Here is a 23492-nt window from a genome sequence, read left to right as displayed (position 1 = left end):
TTTCAGCGTGTGCACTCTTGTTTAAGTCATGACTACAATCAGGTGCCTGCTGGAGAAATTATTTCAGGAAGAAAGATAAGAAGTTAGCAGTATCCTTTAACCTTACTTTTCGCTATATAGATGATGTTCTCTCACTTTATAAGTCAAAATTTGGTGACTATGTTGAACGCATCTATCTCATCGAATTGTATATAAAGGATACAACAGATACGATAAAGTCATTTCTTTACTTATATAGAGAAATTGACAATAAGGGTCGGTTGAAAACATAACTTTACGACAAAAGAGATAATTTCAGCTTCACAATGTTGAACTCTTATTTCTTTACAGCAACATTCTAGCAACGTCTGCATACGGAGTATATATCTCCCAATTGAGACGATATTCCGGGGGTTGTATTTCCTATAATAATTTCTTTGATAGAGGGTTGCTGCTCAGAAGAAGACTATTAAACCAAGAGTTGCAGTTTAACTCATTTCCTCGCAAAAATTTTAAAACAACAAATTGAACGGACGCCATCACGAGTTGTTGGACCATTATGTTATATTGTTTCACAGATGATAACAGATATGTTCCTTATGTCGTAACTACAATCCCCTTCCCTTTTCACGAATGTGACCTACCGAATTAGACTAACAAACGGGGCAACATGACGGGTGCGTTGTCAGTTTATTTTCGATCTTTGAGTTTGACTTGTCCCTCTGGCATCTTTCGACCCTTTTTCCGTTGTTTATTTAGAAACTTATTCAAGATATTTCAGAAATGTGGAAATTCTTGAATATCTGTATCAGAATTTCGAACACGCCGAGGACTTACGGAGATATTTAGTGGAATTAAATTGATAACAAAAAAAATATAAATATATAATCATAAGAATATTTTTTTGTTCTATACTGGGCTTTTATGTTTCATATATATATCTTACATTCTAAAGTATTATAAGCAGCAGTAATATAACAGATTGTATTTACTTATAACATAATTTATGTAATTGTTTTCTTATTGCCAAAGTCAGAATTATTCCGTTACGTTAGACAGGATAACTTATCACCTGCCCTACGTTTCCGGGTTCATCAGATTTAGTGGGATGGCCAATCACATGATTGTAAACAATTTTCCTTAATTCTATAGAACCGTATAGGTGTTCATTCATTTAAATGTCTGACCTTCCTGTTCATATCGTCTACATTTCAGCTCCCAAATTTAGAACTTTGTCAAAGGGATCATTTACGTGGGCAAGAGTATAAAAGGCACTGGTATACTCAGGCCTTCCAGAATTTTATTTTTGTAAAGCAAAGGATGAACATCACTAAGACTTTGATAATTTGCATCGTCGCTCTCTTCCAGACGGTGACACTTTCGAATGCAGCAGTTCATACATCAGTTGCTCCGAGGTCAAATCCACAAGGTAATTATTTGTGAATATAAGTTCAAATGTGTTTTGTTTGCTAAAAATAGATTACATATTATCATATATATTTCATAGTATAATATATTAACACTTTATGAAAAAATCATTGTCGCTAGTATTTTGAAATACATGTTATTAACCTCAATAATATTTTTTTATCATTCATGTTAGTCATGTTAGTGTGGTTTGTACTTTTTTATACATTAAATGGCCAGATGAATAGTTTTTATACCTTCTCCATACCTGTTTAAAAACGCATGCAATCAACAAACACTATTTAGTATTTTAGTCTGATTAATTATAATTGTGAGTGTACACTTTTAAGGAAATAGTAAAATACTTGCACAAAGTTGACACTTCAGATAGCCAAGAATATATTTAAAAATGAAATCCTTGATATATCTAGGAATACCCTGTTTTCAAAGATGATAGATATTTGAAACATCAAAATTACATTCGTCTAATGCAGTGATGTTATAAGTTATCATAATTGTATACCTTTCTTCAATGTCAGTGGTAAGTATTGTGACCAAACAGTCTCTATTTATACTAAGGTTACAATAAAAATCGTCCTTTCTTTCCATACTTAAGGGGGCTCCTGGGTATACATAATTTTTTTGGTCTAATATAGGATTTCACTTTATTTTTTTATAAATGAACTTTATCATATACTTAAAAGAAAAATGAAATAAAAAAATTGGGTCACCGTTTATTTAAGCTCAAAATCTGCCTCTGGAAAAAGCATACATTTTTGTTAATGTCCTTTTATTCTGTTGAGCTAATAGGAGAAATAAAGGTAATATCAAAATAAAAAAATAATCTAATTACAGAAATTGCTTTACTTTTACAATTATTTAGTTTATGTACAGCTTTTTGGAAAACAATAATAAAATATATAGGTCACCGATGAGTTAAAAAGATATAACAAATTGAATGTAAAAAAATGGCATTTTTGCACCAAAGGGAGATAATTTGGAACTTTTTCAATGATATGAACATTTTAAAAGTCATCTGGGGCCAAACCGAATCGTTTTTTGGGTTGATTTTTGTACCATATCATAAAGTAATAACTAATAGTGTAACAAAATAAAATTTGTAAAAAAAAAATAAAGGTTTAATTTTTTGCCGAAATTTTTGTACCCACGAGCCACCTTAAACCTTCACTAAAAATGATGTATTCTACTTTTAAAATTTGGCAATAAATGTGCATAACCCTTCTGATGTTATTTGATTAAATATATAATACAAACAAGACACTCGGCTTATCTTTATTTTCATATTTCAATTTGATTATCCCAAATTTTCATGATATATGCCAATCACTAACAGAGATATGTCGACTTTACTACTGAGTGATAAGTTCAAACTGTATTACAAAAAAGACTTTAAAAAAATGAATGTTCCATAACAATATTTAAGAGCATAACCACCAACAATTTCCACTTAGACTCTGATTATAGCAATTATATAATGTAAAGCTTGATTTTTTTATTTTACAGATTACAGTTCTGTTCCAACGTCAACAACAAATTATATCACACAACCGTCGTGTTTTGACAAATTAAATAACTGTGGGGGCTATGGAAACGATGCGTGTTTAGGAATATTTCATTATTGGGCTCTTGAAAATTGTCAAAGACACTGTGAGATGTGTAAGTACAAACGTATTGGAACAAAAGGGTGGGTTTAGGTGATGGTTGATATTGTATGCCAAAAAAAACGAATAGAAATGAAATTTAAAAAAACCATGTCCATTTGTAGATATTCTTTTGACGATCTTTGACATGTTCATATTTTATTAGAGAATCTTAGAGGGTTTTGGTGAATGCTTTGGTCCATCATCTTTAATTGATAGCTACATCATTGTTTGAATACTCGTTTGGTTTTGTTGTTTTTGTGTATTCAATTTTCATGATCCATCACCCAAAATTCAGTAGAAAGTTTGTGCATGATTTTATTTATCGTCAAAGAACATGGCCGCCTTGGATAAACTTCATAAACATTTTACATTAAAAACTTCAGGTGAGCAATTCAGGTTCTTGAGAGCCTCTCGTTTACAATTATATGACAGAGAGATACATGATTGAAGGATGTCAAAGGCTGATCTTCTTTCAAATATTTCATTATTCATTTATACCATGCAGTTGGGTTTTTTTTTAAATACTTCGTAGTTAATCTTTATTCATTGAACATTGCGTTGGATGTATAAAATATTTACATCTGTAAAATGTCTAATGCATTTTTTTAATATTTTTTTTGAAGAAGTTATATAGGACTTTCCTTGTATATTTTCCTAATACCCCCTCTCAAGGAGTTGAGGATATATTCGAATCACCTTGTCTATTACTTCTGTCCATCAGTCTGTTAGTCAATAAATAATGGATTTTTTTATAATGTGAGCACAGTTAAAATCTACCAGACATTTTACCATATTAACGGATACCCTAAATATTTAAAACTGATATTTTCTTCCTACATACGGAGCAAGGTCTTTAATAATAAATTGGCACGTACATAATGATTAGTTGTATTGATTGTGTCTGTGTTTTTCAAATCTGTCAGACACCCATTTCCTGTGTACCAATACAATGAAGTAAGGTTCGAAGGGGATATGCTAAGCAGATAACATATGCAACTTATTGTATTGTCTTGAAGTAAGCCCAACACGGTCTGAACTTGATTTTGGCGCTTAATATATTTAATATATATTAAACATATCGTGTCAAAAGAATTATTATTTGTTTTCACGAGTTTGTAATTAACTCTTGATTTTTTTTTAACAGGTAATACAACTTTTCCTAAAGGATGTTATGACAAAGAACCAACAATATGTAGCTCCGAGGCAGATACTATTTGTACAAATACTGCATACAAAGCTTATGTTGAAGTCAATTGTCAAAAGACATGTTACCAGTGTTCAGGTAGTCACTTTATATACCTAGGGTCCTTCTAACTAATCGGTTTTACCCTTGAATAGTTATGTAATCAATCTGCCTGTGTGTCTGGCAGTCAGCATGCTTATGTCCTACAATTGATAAAAATTGTATAAAATTATTTCTAATAATGTTATGACTAGTCTTAATACTTATAAAAAAAGAGAGGAGAACGATAGCAAAGGATAAAGAAAATGGTGAAAGATAAACAAACTCAGAAGTCTAAAGTCGAAAATAAAATTGATAGCGTAATGATAAAAAAAAAATAACAAAAGAATAACTACCATACAAAAAACACAACAACGAAAACCAAGAACTGAGAAACACGAACCCCATCAAAGCATGAAGTGATTCTAGATACTCCGGAAGGTTAAGTAGTAAGTGGCATCCGCCATGCTGCTAATGTTAGTACAAACCCGGTAATTAATATTATTCGAGAGGTTATGTTTGCTGAAAATGGGACGATATTGTAGCTTCGGTTATATACTAAAGATATCTATAAAGGGAGATCTCTTTTCTTTCTTTCTTTCTTTCTTTCTTTTTTTAAATATGGGAACGTTTTTGTATATTGTTAAACGTTTGGTTTTGTTCATGAAAACAATGGAAACTTTTAGAAACATAATTTTGTTCTTGCATTTTGGCAACTTTTCATATATCTTATTGATGATCTGTTATTTAAAATTGAACCTGGATGTCATGATTTTTGTCGAGTCTGCTACTTTTGTCGCAGAACGCTTGACATAGGGACAGTGATTCAGCGACGACGGCGGCGGCGTTAGCTTACTTGTTAAAAGCTTTATATTTAAGAAAAGGGGGAAGAACTGGATGCTTCATACTTTGTATATAGAAGCATCATGATACCAAGTTACGGTCTGTCACATGTCCATTATCCTTGACCTCATGATCATGGTTCAGTGACTAGTTTAAAAAAAAGTTCAGATTTTTTGTAATGTTTATGTTTCTCTCTTATCATGAGTAATAGGATAACTATATTTGGTATGTGCGTACCTTGCAAGGTCTTCATGTCCGTCAGAAAGTTTTCACTTGACTTTGACCTCATTTCATTGATCAGTGAACAAGGTTAAGTTTTGTGGTCAAGTCCATATCTCAGATACTATAAGCAATAGGTCAAGTATTTTCCTTGTAAAGAAGGACTGTAAGATATATGACCAACTGGTAGGTGTCAACTGACCTTGAATTTATTTTCATGGTTAGGTGGTAATAGTTTATTTTTTGTGCTTTGGTCTGGGTTTTTTATACTGTAAGGTCTACTGTGTTTAGTGTATTGAAAGATTGTAAGGTGTACATGTCTAGCTGGCATATGTCACCTGCCCATAACCTCATTTTCATGGGTCAGTAGTCCAAGTTAAGATTTTGAGCCTTGGTCTTTTATTTCTAATACTAAATGCAATAAGTGACCTATTTGGTGAATGGAAATATTTGATGATACAGATGTCAGTCTCGCAGGTTTTTTTTTACATTGACCTCATTTTCACGGTTCATAGCTCAGTGTTAAGTTTTTGTGTTTTGGTTTATTTTGCTCACACTATAGGTAACAGGTCAACTAAATCTGTTGTATGGAAGGATTGTAAGCTGTACATGTCTGTCTGGCTTGGTTCATCTGACCGTGACATGATTTCCATGGTTCATTGTTTTCTTTGTTAAGTCTGCTTCTTAGAAACTATAAGCAATTTAAGGTCAACTGTATTTAGTATTTTGAATGATTGTAAGATGTACAAGTATTTTTATTCGGGTTTATATGACCATGACCTCATTTTCTTGAATCATTATGATTTTGTATGATAGTTTTAGTAAAGCTTTATATTTAAGACTATCAACATAATATCAATGATTAGTTAAGAAGGCGAGATATTTCAGCGTGTGCACTCTTGTTATGGTAGATTAGGGATGGTATTTAACCTTAAAGACTTGACTTAGTTTTAACCTTTATATTTCTGTCAGCGCTATCTTGTTGTTAGAATAATCAAAGAATAAAATTGTAGTAACCGATTTCAATAGTTTTGATGCACAATAGCCATACCAAAAAGAAATGCTCTCAATTTCGAACAAAAATTTTGATTTAGGTTATAGTATGTTATTCATAAAAGATTCGTTTCGTCAAGATTTGATTTTTTGTGATAAATTCTGAGGGCGCTCATTGACTGACGATTGTTTGTTTTACTTGCAAAATTTAAGGATCACATTATTGTGCTTGGATTTCAAAGAAAATTGTCTGCCATATTTGTGTTTGTAAAATGTTTTTTTTATAATTTAAACCGTTATTAACTGAATCAAAATGTTTCACATATCGAAGATCTGGGTCTTTTATATAAGAAGATATAGAAGATAATACCATGTATAATTGAGAATGGATAATAAATAAATATAACATAACACTCGATAAAGACAATTAACATTCTTTTTCTCTTTCTTCAACGCAGCGAAACAACTCCCGTACACGGAAGCCATACTGAACTAGTCTCTGAACAATAGTTTGCAAAAGTCTATAGACGCTACACTTAACTCCGAAAGGCTTACAAAGACTAGCGGTTCCTGATTTGGGACAGCCGAAAAAGAAGGAGAGATTAAACATGTTTTTTTTATCCTTTTGATAAAGATTTTGTAAAATCCGGTTTCTTCAGGCTTTTAGTAATGAAAAACTCAAACTTCAATCTAGGCTGCTGTAACTTTTAATCAGACTAACGAAGTTCAATAACGGATATGTAAATAAAGCCCTCACATATCGTGTAAGTGGCACATTTCCATATAAACCATTATATAACAAACACTACAATATACCTGTATAGCAAAAATGATTTTTATTTATCTTTGTTAAGCAATGTTTATTGTTTATAGTAAAAATCAATATTAAATCTAAATATCTATGTTTAGTTCATATATCGATCTACTTTTATTCGATTAACCTTTAAACATTACAACATTCTTTCGGTCCACTCGACACTCGCATTTGTTTAATATATATGTAAACTTTTTCTTCAATCATTATACCAGATTTGATAGGGTATTGAAGTATTATTATATGTGATCGTAAAATTCGACTCTTCTAATGTTTTAATATACATTTACGATCTCTTTTGTTATGAAATTTAACTCTCGTCCTCGAAATTCAATCTAAACATGCATACGTGTAAAATATGAACTATTGAACAGTTGTTGCAAAATTAATAAAGAAAGATAAAGGAAAGTTGATAAATGAGTATAAGTTACATGCAATTCTTATTTTTTTCGCAATATGAGAAGGAACTGTACTTGAATATCAATGTAAATCACTATTCAGATATGAATTACAATTTCGAAATTGTTTCCCATGTGGAAGTAAATGCATAGTGCCTTGTTAATAAAACTTTATGACAAATTCTCAACTATTTTCTGGCTTTACGATTTATGAAAGTTGATATCCTACGCAAATTTATTTCATTATGTGAATCTGTTTTAAACTTTTGTATAAGTGCTACAAATAAAAATGTGCAAACCGGACCTCCGCTGACATAACAGTTTTATAGTTAGCTTGGTGTTAAATTTTTGAGAATTATCAATTTTCCAAAAACAATAATAATTGAAATCACAATTGTATTAAGTTAAGACAAATCATAAAAACAAAAAAAACAAAAAAAAGTCAAGAATCATTTTCATAGAGACTACAAATTGATCAACATAAACACAACAAGATCTTGGAAAGGCATTGTGTATGGTGACAAATTGCCCCCCCCCCCCTGATTTTTACCTGGTAATTCTCTTAATCATATTAGGTATATAATTATTTGTCTTTTATCAGTCAAAGCTTCTTTATTTTTATTTGGGATATTTTCAAGTTGGCATTTTGTTTACAAAGCAGTGAATTACGAAACATGCCAATTGCCTTTAGACATAGAAACTATATAAACAATCGTCAATTATATACATTTAGTATTCAAAATATAAATTGATAATCAAAGAGATTGATTTACCTTTAATATAAAATGATAATCAAAGAGATTGATTTACCTTTAATATAAATTGATAATCAAAGAGATTGATTTACCTTTAATATAAAGTTTAGACAATATTAAATTATCTCTGTGTTTATTATTGCAGGACATATAAGAACAACACCAACACGTAAGTTAACTTTCAATAGTAATTTTAACAACAAATTTGACATTTTGCCTATGCGTAATCAACTTTCATTAACATTAAGATTAGAAAAAAAACATATACACTTTCATTTTGAGTACGATAATTTCGACGTTTTGTAGGTTATTTTCACAAGGAACACAACTGTAAATGTTGTATACTGTAAAAACGAAGTCTGTGATCCTTTCTTTATTTTGCATCATTACAACGCAAATTTATGTATCAAACACATATAGTTTTTTTCAGAATAATCTATTGAGTAATTTTTAATAGATTTGATGATTTTAAGACAAACTTAAGAATGTTTTTTGCCGATTTAGTGTGCCTTTTATTCAAATTTTCTCCCATTTTGAAAAATTTCGATCAGTTATATTTCAAATAATAAATGAGATAAATGCATTATTTTTCTATTTTCAGTAGTTGAACGAGCCAAAGGTGGCAAAACTTTACTGAAATCTGTGACAAAAGCCATTTATTGTAACTTGGCCTTAAGTAAAAATTTATCTAAAAAACATATGATTATCATGTAATTGTTATCTAAAAGACACATTATTTATATGTAATTTTTATCTAAAAGACACACGATTTTTAAACGACACATGATCTATATGATTTTATATGGTAAGTGAACGATTCATTATGTAAGTATTATATAAAAGAGACATGATATATATGTTAAGTGGAGGATTCGTTATGTAATTGTTATATAAAAGAGACATGATATATATGTTAAGTGAAGGATTCATTATGTAATTGTTATGTAAAAGACACATGATTTATATGATTTTATATGGTAAGTGAACGATTCATTATGTAAGTGTTATATAAAAGAGACATGATATATATGTTAAGTGAAGGATTCGTTATGTAATTGTTATATAAAAGAGACATGATATATATGTTAAGTGAAGGATTCATTATGTAATTGTTATGTAAAAGACACATGATTTATATGATTTTATATGGTAAGTGAACGATTCATTATTTAAGTGTTATATAAAAGAGACATGATATATATGTTAAGTGAAGGATTCGTTATGTAATTGTTATATAAAAGAGACATGATATATATGTTAAGTGAAGGATTCATTATGTAATTGTTATGTAAAAGACACATGATTTATATGATTTTATATGGTAAGTGAACGATTCATTATGTAAGTGTTATATAAAAGTGACATGATATATATGTTAAGTGAAGGATTCGTTATGTAATTGTTATATAAAAGAGACATGATATATATGTTAAGTGAAGGATTCATTATGTAGTTGTTATGTTATGTAAAAGACACATGATTTATATGATCAGTGAAGGATTCGTTATGTAATTGTTATATAAAAGAGAGAGACATGATATATATGTTAAGTGAATGATTCATTAAGTAATTGTTATCTAAAAGACACACGATTTATATGTTAAGTAAATAATTCATCATGCTATTGTTATATAATCGACAAATGATCTATATGTTAAGTAAAGGATTCATAATGTAATTGTTATATAAGAGAGACAGGATTGATATGTTATGTAAAGGATTCATCATATTAATGTCATCGCGTTGCAGGCCGAAAAACGTTGAATTTTGAGGGTGTTCACTACTAACAAGGGAACAAATTGATTGTTAGACAAAACAATGAAGTCAGTGATCATTTGATTATTTTGTATCAGTAAAATAGAAATTATGTGTCAACTACATATAGGTTTTTAGAAAAATCTAAGGAGTAGGTTTTAGAGATTTGATGTTTTCAGCTAAATAGAAGAATTTTCGTAAATGGATTTTTGTAACTATGAATATGTAATTAAATTATGAAACAAAATAAGGGGTAAGTGTGCAAAAGATCTTTTGATCCTATATGTATACAGTAAAGATTCCAAATATCTGACCAAAAAGTCAAAAACAAGAGTATCGAACATAATATAATTTCTTAAGAATCCTATTACTCCTTTACCAAAAGCTAGATGCTGTACTTTCTACTTGAACTTGATTGTTTTTACTCGGGAGAAATCAATGGTTTGTCGAAAATGGCATTCTTGAACATTAAAAAAGTTTGAAGAACTTTTGACAACTATATCTTTTGAATGTGTTACAGCTAAAGGTTGTTCATATAAAGGAGTTCATTACCAACATAATGCTCAGTGGAAAGATGGCTGTAAAAAATGTACTTGTATCAACGGTCTCTACAATTGTGTGGAAATGTAAGTAATTTTTTTACATAAAAACTTGATAAGCTATTTAGAGTTTAGGTATAACTGCAATATTCATCAAAGTAAGGGACCACAGTTTCCCAATCATTTGACAAAAGGCAGATTTTACGTTTGAAGACGTAAATTTATTTGATTTTGTGACTCATTCACCAATTTATTTCATTTAAGTTTGGGAAGAAATATTTGCCTTTAACATTTGTTGTGAACCTTGTAAATAGTTAGTCAAGTTTGAGATATTCGTGTATCTTCATATGTTCATGCTTGTAAAAGTTGCACTTATTATAATATTGATTGCATTTTCACTTATTTTTAATTTGACACATAGTGTCTTATGATAAGAACAAAACAGTCTTATATATATTTGTTATTTTGAAACCACTTACAAAATAAGAATTGAAATAAGAATAAATTTCAAATATGAAATTATAAAATTAAATTTTGATTCTAGATGTCCACAATATCAATGGCCAAACTGGCCATTAGGGAAATCTACTAGAGGATGCTGTCCCAGTCATGTGATTGGAGTTGGTGACCGTGAGTTTTCATTTAACGATGTGTCAATTGATTGATTGTAAGTGTTTAACCCAACTTTCCCACATTCTTTGCTAAATCATGGTGACTAGTTTTTACCTGAAGTTCAGGAAGTGAACTACTAACCTTGAAACGTTTCAGATTATAAGTCCCAAGCAACACGCTAGGAAGAATTTGAGAAGTTAGATATAACTATAGGATATTTGCTGGCTGATTCATATTTTTTGTTAATATATTTTATATATCTATCAATGGCATCATTCAAGTGAAAAATTGTCTAAATTGTTGTCTGTAATGTATAAGGTATATAAGCCTAAGGTATATATTTACTTGTTTAATATGATATTGGTAAAAATAATCTATTACATTATTTTCAGCTGTATGTAATTATGGTGGAAAGGAATATAAGCAGGATGAAACCTGGTCTGATGGTTGTCAGTTTAGCTGTGTCTGTAATGATGGCAAGGCTGGTCAATACCAATGTAAAGAAAAGTAAGCAATGTTTTCTAAGAAAAAGGAGTAAATTTGATAAGGCCCATGACCCCTTTTTTCAGTCAATAATTCAAATTAGGATGTAATGGCCACAATCATTGTCAATCATAGTTAAAACAATTACTTGATAGGGAAAAAAAATCTTTGAAAATTTACATATTGTTATATACATTTTCCTCTTTGAGATTGTAAATTTTCAAATCCATCTAAGGAAACCTGGTCTGATGGTTGTACGTTAATCTGTGTTTGTACTGATGCCATGAATGGTCTTTACCAGTGTAAATAAAAGAAAGTAGTATTTGCCAAGAAATAGAAATAAACTCGATAAGACCCATATATGGCCCGTACTTTGAGCTTATATTTCGAATTAGGATCTAATTATCATAACCACTGCGAATCATAATTAAAACAGTGAATTGAAAGCAAAAAAGACTTTCGTTGAAAATAAACTGTTTGTATTTTTGTTGGTTTTTTTAGATGTCAAAATAAGGACTGTTCCATTGAAATATAAATGGTACCCAGGGAAGGCACTTTAAAACTTGACACCCACATATATCTATAAAGAAACAATTTTAGAATTTCGTTAACATTATTCAAAAAATTAAAGATAACCCATTTGTTTGGCATGCATTATATATTAATGGCCCTACTTCTTTTTAAGTTATTTGAAACAGATAACTTTAGTCATTGAAATTCTATATAAACATTAAAAATACCTGTCTGACTACTTTTGCAATGTACAACAACAAAGGAGTCTGTGCTCCAAATATGTTCATTGAAATGAAAATGTATTCACATTATGTGCAGTATATATACCGATCTTAGTAAAATATTTATGTAAATTTTATATCCATAGTGTAATGATAAAAGAGGGACGAAAGATACCAAAGGGACAGTCAAACTCATACATCTAAAACAAACTGACAACGCCATGTAGTGTACAATAATTTCTTTGTACTTGTTTTGCTTTATAAATTTTTTGATCTGAGCGTCACTGATGAGTCTTATGTAGACGAAACGCGCATCGGCGTATTAAATTATAATCCTGGTACCTTTGACAACTTATCACAGCAGTTTAAAAAAAAAGTAGAAGGGACACCGCTGTTCCTTAGTATTAAAGGCAGTTTGGTTGTATTTATTACAAGAAAACCTTACCGCGAACCATTACCACCGCCGCTTCTGAAAGATAAACGTCAAGACGAACATCTCTTATGTGTTACAGGTGTTGACTTTACATGCACTATATATTAATAAGGACCAAATAGTGAGAATTGGTGCAATATTAACGACAATTGTGATTTAAGTTAAAAGTATTTTTCAAGAATCGTGAAAATATATATACAGTTGGATGGCCGTTACACTACTTTTACTTCCTCCATCAGGTAATCAACACTTCAAAAATCAAAATTAACATAGAGACCTAATGGGAAACTTTTTTAAATATTGACCAAAAATTATAAAATTAATAGTCAGAAGTATAAGTAGTGTAACGGCCTTCCAACCAAACAACATACATGTGCTTTTAATGTTTGATTATTTGTACCATGTGACTATACCTATTTGAATATTAAAGGACACCTATGAAAATGATCATATCATTATATAAGTTAACTTACTTACACATTATATTATTAGAATTTTAAAGATTTTTTTTGCAAATGTATAGAAGTCAATACACAGAATATTAAGAACACTTCTTTATAACTTATTTAGAACTTTTTTGGAAAACAATAATGAAGTTTTAAAGAAGAATACAATATATGTTAAGACAAAATTAAGACATTTGGGTTTTGGTTATAAAACTTTTGATGAAGAATATTTTGACTTTAACTATTTCTTAAAAATAGTTTTTTTATTTTCAATTTACATAACCTAATACATCATGTACATATCAGATACAAAAAAACTAAAATGTCAATGCTTTCTCAATTTTTCTATATGAGCTCAATAGACATGATAGAAGAGTATGTTTGACAATTAAATGTAATGTTTTAGCAATCATTAGAAAACATATGAATAATCATTATGAGTGAAATAATGTATAATATATATTTGATGTAATATGATTTTTAAAACTAATTACTTTCATAAGCTATTAGTGGAATTTAACAGGAAACGCCAGGAGGAGCATGGACTCCTGAAGGATATTGTAACAAGCCATTAATTGAAATAAATAGTTAATTATGTAAAGAAAAAAGAATTGGTTTCCTTGGGAATGCTGATAGTTGAGGGTAAATCACTAATAAACCTTTTGGCAATTGTAGAAAAAAACTTAGCTTTGATCTGTCTTTTTTACTCTTGGGATAGATAACAACTTACTTAGAAAACTTGATATTTAAAACAAATATATTCTGTTCCTGGTACTTTTGATAACTATCAAATATATGAATAGAACACAAAATATTTACAGATATAGTATTTCATCAACTTTTATTCCATTTCAGATGTCCTAAATGGGATCTTCCTGACGTTTGTCACTGGAACCCAGCACCACCGGGAAAATGCTGTCGTCAACCAGAATGTCCACTACCTTATGTTATCACTGGGTACCCAGACTATTAGATGTTTCACTTGACATAAGTAACTGTCAATTTTAGAATATTTAAAAAAAAATATTAAAGTCTATTATATTTGTTATTTTTTAAATTAATTTAAGAAGTGTTTTATATAAATGGACCATTTTCATTATTTCATCGTTGCTACAGGGATCTCCTCCAAGGTTATCACCAGTCTAGTATTCGGCACGCTTATATTGACCTTAAATATCATCGATATGTTCATAAAATAAATCTGTTTACAAAATATAGATGTATTATATATGTGAGCCAAAATTTGTTCCTGTGAAAAAAGTTCCAGTGGAACTAATATCACAGAAAATATGTTCTGGGAGAACTTTTTTCATAGATAATTTCAATATAATTTGTTCCATCTCTATGAAATAAGTTCCACACTTTACCTGGTGAAATAAGTACCGGGTTGGTGAAATTTGTTCCTTACCTAGTGAAATAGGTTCCAGGTTTATGAGATTTGTTCCTTACCTGGTGAAATAAGTTCTGGGTTTGTGAAATTTGTTCCTCACCTGGTAAAATAAGTTCCTAGTCTGTGAAATATGTTCCACTGGTTATCTTATATACTAAACATTTGTCATCGATGAGTTATCATTCAAGTGCATTATAAAAATAAGTATAATATATTGATAATATAATAAATGAAAAATGTAAATCATCCAATAAGAATCTTGTGGACTATCATGACTATAGCAAATGTTTAAATATAAACGTAAAAAATATCAAAATGACAGTCCCACTTTGAGCCAGTAAAGAGTAGGATAAGAAAAATCTTTCAGAAAAAATCAAAGTCAAAGATGAACATGAACATATGAACTAATTTGAAAAGGAGAAAATAACTGATTAATGAATCCAAAAGAAACGACGAAACAAAAGACACACTCTTTTGAAACTGTTCCATGACAAGTACATGTATGACTAGAAACAGGGCCATGACAGTTAACAGGAACCAAGGAGGAATACCACATAAAACATAGATACAAATTATGATAAATTACCATCACTTTATCCTGTAGAACTTTACGGTCATGCCCACAATTGCACATGTATCCCATGCCAGCACACTCAGTACAGTATTTAGCTTGCTTTATAATTTAAGTGTAACAAGAAAATGTTTCGCTGTGCAATATATTACAAAGGTACTTATTTCAGTGAAAAAAGGTTTGAGAAGAACTTATTCATTGATTTCTTTGAAATCTGTACATTTTGGTCTTAAACTAATATCACAGGAACTTTTTTAAAACTTTTAATATTAACAGGAACAAAATTCATGGAGCTATGATATTAGTTCCGGAACTTATTTCATATTTGGTCAAAAAGTTAGTTCCGGAACAAATTTTACAGTGCTGGAACATATTTTCTGTGATATAAATTCCGGCGGAACATATTTCCTATGAAATTTGTTCCAGCGGAACAAATGTCACGCCGGAACATATTTTTTGTTACATATACACCAAGAATGAATAGCCATTACAGTTTTTTTTCTTTCTAACTTTTTGTCTTCAATTCTGTTTATTTTGTACTAAGAGAGTGGTGATCCATTTTGTCTGATTCTAAGGCCATTGCTGAGTCTTATGTAGACGAAAACGCTTTCTAGAATACCAAGTTATCAACATTTTATCTTTGATAAGTATTTAGAACGAAACATTAAACATAAATTAATTGAATGTTAATATCTAGCAACTTACAGTCTGTGTGTGGCTATAAGACTACATTGTTTTAATGTAAATCTTCATAGAATTTGTTATATGTTTTCATTATTTTACCTGCGTTATCTAGTCAGAGTTCTAGCTACCGCTCGACTCCGTCCATCCGCTATGCAATTGCATTGTTTTAATGTAAATCTTTATATTATTTGTTATAGGGTGTCATTGTTTTACGTGCTTCAATTAGTGACAGGTTTATATACTGCTCGACTGCGTCTATGCGCCTGTCCATCCGTCAGAAGTAAATACAACTTTTTAAAATTTCTTGACTTCTAGGAAAGATACGGTGTTGGAATTTTGTTTGCAGCTTTATAATATTTACTTCGTTAATTTTAGTGACGTCATCATGAGTTGGTTGGCCGTCATGGAATATAAGTTTCATAGATGATGGCGGATATGTTTCACATACCGTAACATAAATCCCGTCTCCCTTTCCCCGAATGTGACCGACAAAGTTCGAGGTGGCACATGTGAAGTAGGATCTGTTTAACTTTTCGGAGCACCTGATATCACAAGATAGAATTCGTGTTGCTCAGTCTAGTTTTCTATGATTTGTTGAATGTACTATTGTTTGTTTGTTGTTTTTTTTTCTTTTAGTCATGGCGTTGTAACTTATTTTCGATTGATGAGTTTTAATGCCCTTCGGTATCTTTCGCCTCTCTTTTAGGATAATTTAATAAAATTCCCATGATTTAACACAATTTTAAAAACGTTTAAGCTGTGTTTCAGTATATGTTACCGTGTATTTAAATATTTGATAATTGTTTTAATAGTTTTAGTTATGCATATTAACTTGAAAGCTGGATTTAAGAGGCAAAACTAAATTCAGTATTCTGTATTATACATTTACTTTGACTTTAAATATTACTTTTTTTCCATTTTATTTATAGTCCTTATCACAACTATATTTTTGCCATATTAATAGCCTAGATAATTCAAAAGTTTGTATAAAGTAAAAATGAAAAGGACGCACTTGTGGTGTCTCACTTTCAGATGAATAGACATATCAAGTATAAAGAAAAAAATATAAGGAACCATTAGTTTACCTATTAGAATAAATAAGAATTCTTAAAATTATACCTTCCTGTTAATATTTTTGCCATGTCTATAATTAAAAGAAGATGGGTATGAATGTTAATTTAACAACTCTCCACAAGAGACAAACGGACACAGAAACTATAGGTCACTGTACAGCCTTCAGCAATAAATAACTAGTGTTGATTGAAGAGAATATTACGGAGAAGATCAAAAAGCACGTGCATTTGACAATAAGTGGTACCGTGTCCGTATGAATGACAACTGTTAATAACAAATTGGACAGTTTTTTGGAACAATATTTCCACCAGAAAAAAGATGGGCAAAAGATACCAGATGGACATTCAAACTCACAAATCAAAAAAAGACTAACAACCCCATGTCTAGAAAAAAGACACAAAACACAACAGAAAACTAAAGTCTAAGAAAAACGAACCCAACCATAAACTTGGAATGATCTCAGGTGACAGGGAAGGGTCAGCAGATCCTGATCCTTACGTGGCACCCGTCGTGATGCACGTGTTATAAGTGTAATTACCCGGTAATAATAGTTATCAAAGGTAACAGGTTTATAATTTAATACGCCAGACGGGCTTTTCGTCTACATAGATCTCCCCAGTGACGCTCACATCAAAATATGTATAAAGCCAAACAAGTACAAAGTTGAAGAGCATTGAGGATCCAAAATTCCAAAAAAATGTGGTATATACAGCTAAGGTAATCTATGCCTGGGATAAGAAAATCCTTAGTTTTTCGAAAAATTTATAGTTTTGTAAACAGGAAATTTATGAAAATGACCACATTATTGATATTCATGACAACACCGAAGTGTTGACTACTCGGCTGGTGATACCCTCGGGGACGAAACTTCCACCAGCAGTGGCATCGACCCAGTGGTGTAAATAGTTATCAAAGATACCAAGATTATAATTTAATACGCCAGACGCGGGTTTTGGTCTACATAAGACTCATAAGTGACGCTCAGATCAAAATAGTTATAAAGCCTAACAAGTACAAAATTGAAGATCATTGATGATCTAAAAACCCAAAAATATGTGACAAATACAGCTAAGGTAATCTATGCCTAGGATAAGAAAATCATTATTTTTCGAAAAAAATATAGTTTTGTAAACAGGAGTTTTGACTACTGGGCTGGTAATAACCTCGGGGACGAAACGTCTAAGTCTAGTTTAGTCAGTCATATTCGTGAAAAAGAACAGGAGTGCAGTTATGACAATAGTATACTATTATCTGTGAAACGGATAATTCATAACTGTGAACTTAAATGTAAAAAACATAATGAAACTGTTGAATAGTTCAAGGGCAATGAAATTCAGTGATGGAAAATGTTCTTATTGGCCTATCATAAGGTCATGTAGAGACAGTTATATGTTGACTTCAGTTTCAATAAACAATATATAATTATTCTACATTTGTAATACATGTTATGGACTCCGATAAGTTCAATTTATGTTGCGAGCATCAGCCATCAACAATGTGGAAAACCAATAATAAAATTAAACAATGAAATATATATCTGTTTATATACATCTATAGGTCAATTTGTCTTATATTTCCTTTCATCCGTACCAGAATGTCTAGATAGTGTAGTGGCATCAAATTAAATCACCAAAGAAAGGAATAAAGGGAGAAATGACAAACAAACACATATAAAACTAAAACAGAAGGGATTCATATGGATATGAGCTTTTGGACAATTACAGATTCATAGAACATGGAGACTGTTACAATAAGCAACATCTCTTGGAAAATAATATTTTTGATAACACTGAACATTACAGAGGATTAATAATTTGTAGACGTTCAATCTATAAAACAAGGTGATGACGACATCAATGTTATGCATGTACTAAATCTATTAATAGAGAAATAAGCATATAACATGCCTCAATGTACCTACGGATTCGATCTAAAAAGGACGAAGTAAATGTATAACAGTTCGTTAAAAAATCCTTGTTAAACAATAAATAAGAAACCAATGGGTAATGAAAAAACTAATGTGGAAACCGACAACTTTGCAAATTGAAAATCAGAAAAAACATACTCACAAAATACTACAAAGAAGACATAAAATTGAAACCAGAATGAAATCGGAGTGGTCCGCAAAGGGAGACGTTTCTGTTCCATTTATAGCACCTTTCGTGAAAATGGCTGAAGCATCAGTAACATTCGGGGATGTCTAGAGAAAGAGTATACAGAATGTGCTTACAGAAAGAGAAAAAAATCTTGATAATCTGAAAATAGCCATTGTGAAAGCCCATCAAGTCATGATGGCGCCTGTGAAGTTTTCATTTTAACTATTCCGCATTTCTTGTTAGTAACAACTCACTTAAAAAAGAAGAATAAGAAAATCATGCCTACAATTTAATAACATGGAAACGGATGCTACATAAAAATGGAATTTTAACAATATGGTGACTATAATAACGTAAAGGTTCAGTTCCCAATAAACCCTTGGTTCCAATAAGAGTTCCTGATGGAGGCATATCAGGATAAGTGGTTAGGAAGCATGGAATCTATAACGTGTTGTTTTCAATATTTATGGGCTTCAGATTTGAAATATAGATCAGCATCAAAATCTAGCTAGAATTAAAAGAGAGAATAAATATTTGAAAATCTTTGTATAATTAATCAACACTTTTCTATCGTCCGAGAATTTTTACCTCGTTTACAAACTTTATAGATACCTCTCCTGATGAACACTGCCAATTCAGCCTTTGGTTTTTTGCATAGTTTAGTTCCTGTGTAATAGATTCACACCACATATCTATAATTCTTAATGTATAAGATGAGTAAACATATGTAAAATAGAAATTCCAAATCAATCGTTGTTTATAATATCACATTTACATACAAAAAGTACCATTTAAGAATTGCAATACTATTTTTGTCCATAAGCCAAATATGTAAGAGTGAATAAACCTTGTCCTATCCATGACAACATAAGCTTTACTGAAACGTTTATCAAATAAATGGACAGAGTGAAAATAAACTTTTTCAGAGTGCAAATATTGAATGTATGAAATATTCCCCACTGGACATTAACCAGTGACAACAAACAATCAATGATGTTTTTTATACCTTGGTCAAGCCGAAAAACGCTACTACTCTGCCTAAAACACGATATTAGGGGGAGAAGATCAAAATCGGTCGGCTTAAAGTCAGAATATATTATCATAGGGCGACCATTTTTCTTTAACACTGTTTATGTGTTAGATTGTCCAAAAAAACAAGTTACATCTCATCAAATGTATAATTCTTCTAAAAGTTCTGTACTGTTATTTGGTTTTCAATCATTACTTATGAAGTGAGGTTTTCTTTGTCCTTAAAAATCATCTTAAGTAGCAATCAAAGTCTATTCCTGTGATTGGATTCTTTTATTTAAAACGGCTACAAATTTAGTGAGAGTTTAGCACTTACAAACATTTTAAATCTCGCCAACATTTTTTTACATTTTGTCATGTCAGTAACTATAAATAGCTACATTCGAGAGGCCTCTATCAATGATCTTTCAATACAGTCCTAAACTAATCGCCAGTGTAAGTAAACTGTTTGTTTTTTCAATGAAATATTTTAGAACGATCTAAAACTTACTTTGTGAAGAGTACCAATTATAATGAACCATCTATTTATCGTCATAGATCAGTTCAGATTAAACGTATTTTTTTCTAAGATCAGTCGCAATTCCATTAATACGTAATGCAAATATTTATTTTTTTGACTTAACAACAGCTTGCTTCATTTAAGGAAGAAAAAAAAGAGAATCCATGCCATTATTTACTTGCATCAATTCAACAGTAAGTTCCATAAGGTTTTTTAAAGTCATGACTCCTATTCGTTGCCTGCTGGAGAAATTATTTCAGGGAGAAAGATAAGAAGTAAGCAATATCCTTTAACTCTACTATTCGATAGATGAGGGATGTTCTCTCACTTTATAATTCACAATTTGGTGACTATGTTGAACGCATCTATCTCATGGAACTATATATAAAGGATACAACAGATACATTTAAGTTTACCTCATATCTTTACTTACATATAGAAATTAACAATAAGGGTAGGTTGAAAACAAAACTTTACAACAAAAGAGATAATTTTAGCTTCACAATTCATTTCTTTGTAGCAACATTCTAGCAACGTCTGCATACGGAGTATATATCTCCCAATTGAGACGATATTCGCGCACTTTACGCCCAATTGTGTCCCATATATGAACGATATGGTTCAAATCCGGGCTACGATCGAGTCAAGGAAAATAAACAGAATTTCATTGGAACAATTGATTTTCCTCAACGATGCTTATTTCCAAAATTTGGCGAGCTCTGCACTGCATTGGATACGGACAAATGTGCGTCTATTCGTAAGCAAAGGTCCCCAAAATGGTCTTATCGCACGATAACTAGTAGCGATGAGTCGATTTCGAACAGTTCTTAATTAAAGGCTCCTGTATGGCCACCACTCTCTTTTAAGGGTTGTATTGTTTGCAATGGGTTTTCTTCTGACTAGCCTTCATTATGCTTGATTTTCCTTAACAGATGTTATAGAGGGGTCTTTTTGATCTCGGAAGGTCTTTAACATCGTTTGTTGCCTGATTTTTATTCTCAAAATGACTTATAGTGGAATGGTGATGACCAACAATACGTGCAACTGTCACACGACATACCTGCTTCTCTCATGCTGATAATCTGTCATCTTGCTACAGTTAAGAGTTGTGGATGACCAATTACAAGGTGTCAATCACATAACTTTATAAACTTGGTTATTTAGAGTGTTGTTCTGTTTTATTGTTTACTGGTACAGTTGCTGCATATGCAGACAAGAACTTATCGAGTCCATATTCATTGATTAAACTCAGGTGAGATTTAAATAATGTTTAACTAGTTCTATTTCAACAAATTAGATCACCAAAAAATAAAGAGTGTTTTTTTTTTAATTTGAATTTCAATTTGGTGTTGCAATACTTTTACAGTAAATAGGTGAAATTAGGAATAACACGTAATTACTAAACATTTCAGTAAATACCTGTAGTTACTAGCCAATTTAGTAATTACATGTATTTACTAGTTGTTTCAGTGATTACTGGTATTCACTGATTTTCTTTGTCATTTTTACAGCTATTTACTAACTTGATATTTTTGTTTTGAAATTAAAGATATAATCTAAGATACAAAATAAGAAAGTAAAAGGGTAGGTATTTTAGGGATTAATTAAGGATTAATGAATATAAGGGTCCGTGTATATCTGCGTCCATTCGTTTTTCGTTTTGAAATATCAAAAACAAAAAACAAAAAACGAAAGTGTTTTCATTTTTCGTTTTTGATTTCTTAAAAACCAAAACGAAAAACGAAAGTGTTTTCATTTTTCATTTTTGATTTCTTAAAAACCAAAATGAAAAACAAAAGTGTTTTCGTTTTTGTTTTTGATTTCACAAACAAAAAACGAAAAACAAAAGTATTTTCATTTTTCAATTTTGATTTCTCAAAAACTAAAATCGAAAAATGAAAGTGTTTTCATTTTTCATTTTTGATTTCACAAAAACAAAAAACGAAAAACGAAAGTGTATTTATGTTATCTTTCCAACACAGTTTAATTGTCATTCAAAAAATGACAATGTTGTCATTTGTCATTCATTTAAAGGTCGCTAAAGTATGTACATGCACAGCGGTTGTCAGATCAATACTACTTTAATCGAAGATAATGTCGACGGATGCAAAAGTCTTTAGCAATCGTAACAATATGGATGCGTGAACTTTATCACTTTTAAGTTTATAAAGGTCGATCCAAGATTATTAGAATTGATGACCAAGATCCATCTGCCAGTATTTTACGAACTACGAGGACGATAATGTATTTTGCTTGATTTAATTTTCAAAATTTCCGCAATTTCACAATTCAAACTGGGATATTAAATTGGTTTGTCATTAGGAGCCTATAAGGTATTAATTTTGCTTATTTGTGAAGACTATAAGGTGACATTAACTCGAGGTCGTTGATGGGGGATTATGGAATTGAGAATAGTGGACAAAAAATATAAATAATAGAGACAATATATTAATGGACCAAGAAATAAATAAAATAGCTAGAATAATGGTGTTAAAATGTAATGATAAAAGAATAATTGTCAAAAAGTATAAAGAATAGAGAAATATGGCATAAAATATCAAAGAATACAGAAATTAAGAACCCCGAATCCAGACCATCATACAAGTTGCCTTAATGAACGTTAGTTTGTCTCTGGGAGATTGCTATTGGTTATCAATGGTTTCTCTTTATTTCTATGTCTATTAATTCAGAAGCATGCTTTCATTATTTACCAACATTTTACATATCATATTATAAAAAAAGACTATTATTTTGCAAACTACCATAGATTTCCGGTAATTGTTCTGCATATACCACACCACATTGGAGTCCCTGTAAAAAAAATTCAAGTGGACCGCAGTTACCCACCCTACC

At 30.7% G+C, this 23492-nt stretch overlaps 1 protein-coding gene across 2 annotated transcripts; it reads left to right on the top strand.

Annotated features, from left to right (window-relative positions):
- Positions 1 to 1251: 1251 nt before the first annotated feature.
- LOC143080131 (BMP-binding endothelial regulator protein-like) lies at positions 1252 to 14344 on the top strand. 2 transcript variants are annotated; one of them, XM_076255834.1, is made up of 9 exons: positions 1252 to 1408; positions 2911 to 3063; positions 4195 to 4332; positions 8440 to 8463; positions 8896 to 8970; positions 10570 to 10675; positions 11133 to 11218; positions 11593 to 11707; positions 14152 to 14344. In XM_076255834.1, exons 1-9 carry the CDS (start codon positions 1300 to 1302, stop codon positions 14267 to 14269), a joined length of 924 nt encoding a protein of 307 aa, XP_076111949.1. In that variant the 5' UTR covers positions 1252 to 1299; the 3' UTR covers positions 14270 to 14344. The 2 variants fall into 2 exon arrangements, with proteins under 2 accessions (XP_076111949.1, XP_076111950.1); XM_076255835.1 differs by lacking the exon at positions 8896 to 8970.
- The last annotated feature ends 9148 nt before the right edge of the window (positions 14345 to 23492 follow it).

This window comes from Mytilus galloprovincialis, chromosome 6 (genome assembly GCF_965363235.1).
Source record: "Mytilus galloprovincialis chromosome 6, xbMytGall1.hap1.1, whole genome shotgun sequence".
Taxonomy (NCBI): Eukaryota; Metazoa; Mollusca; class Bivalvia; order Mytilida; family Mytilidae; genus Mytilus; species Mytilus galloprovincialis.
Note: the sequence above shows the minus strand (reverse complement) of the source record. Positions and strands in the feature narration are given on the sequence as shown.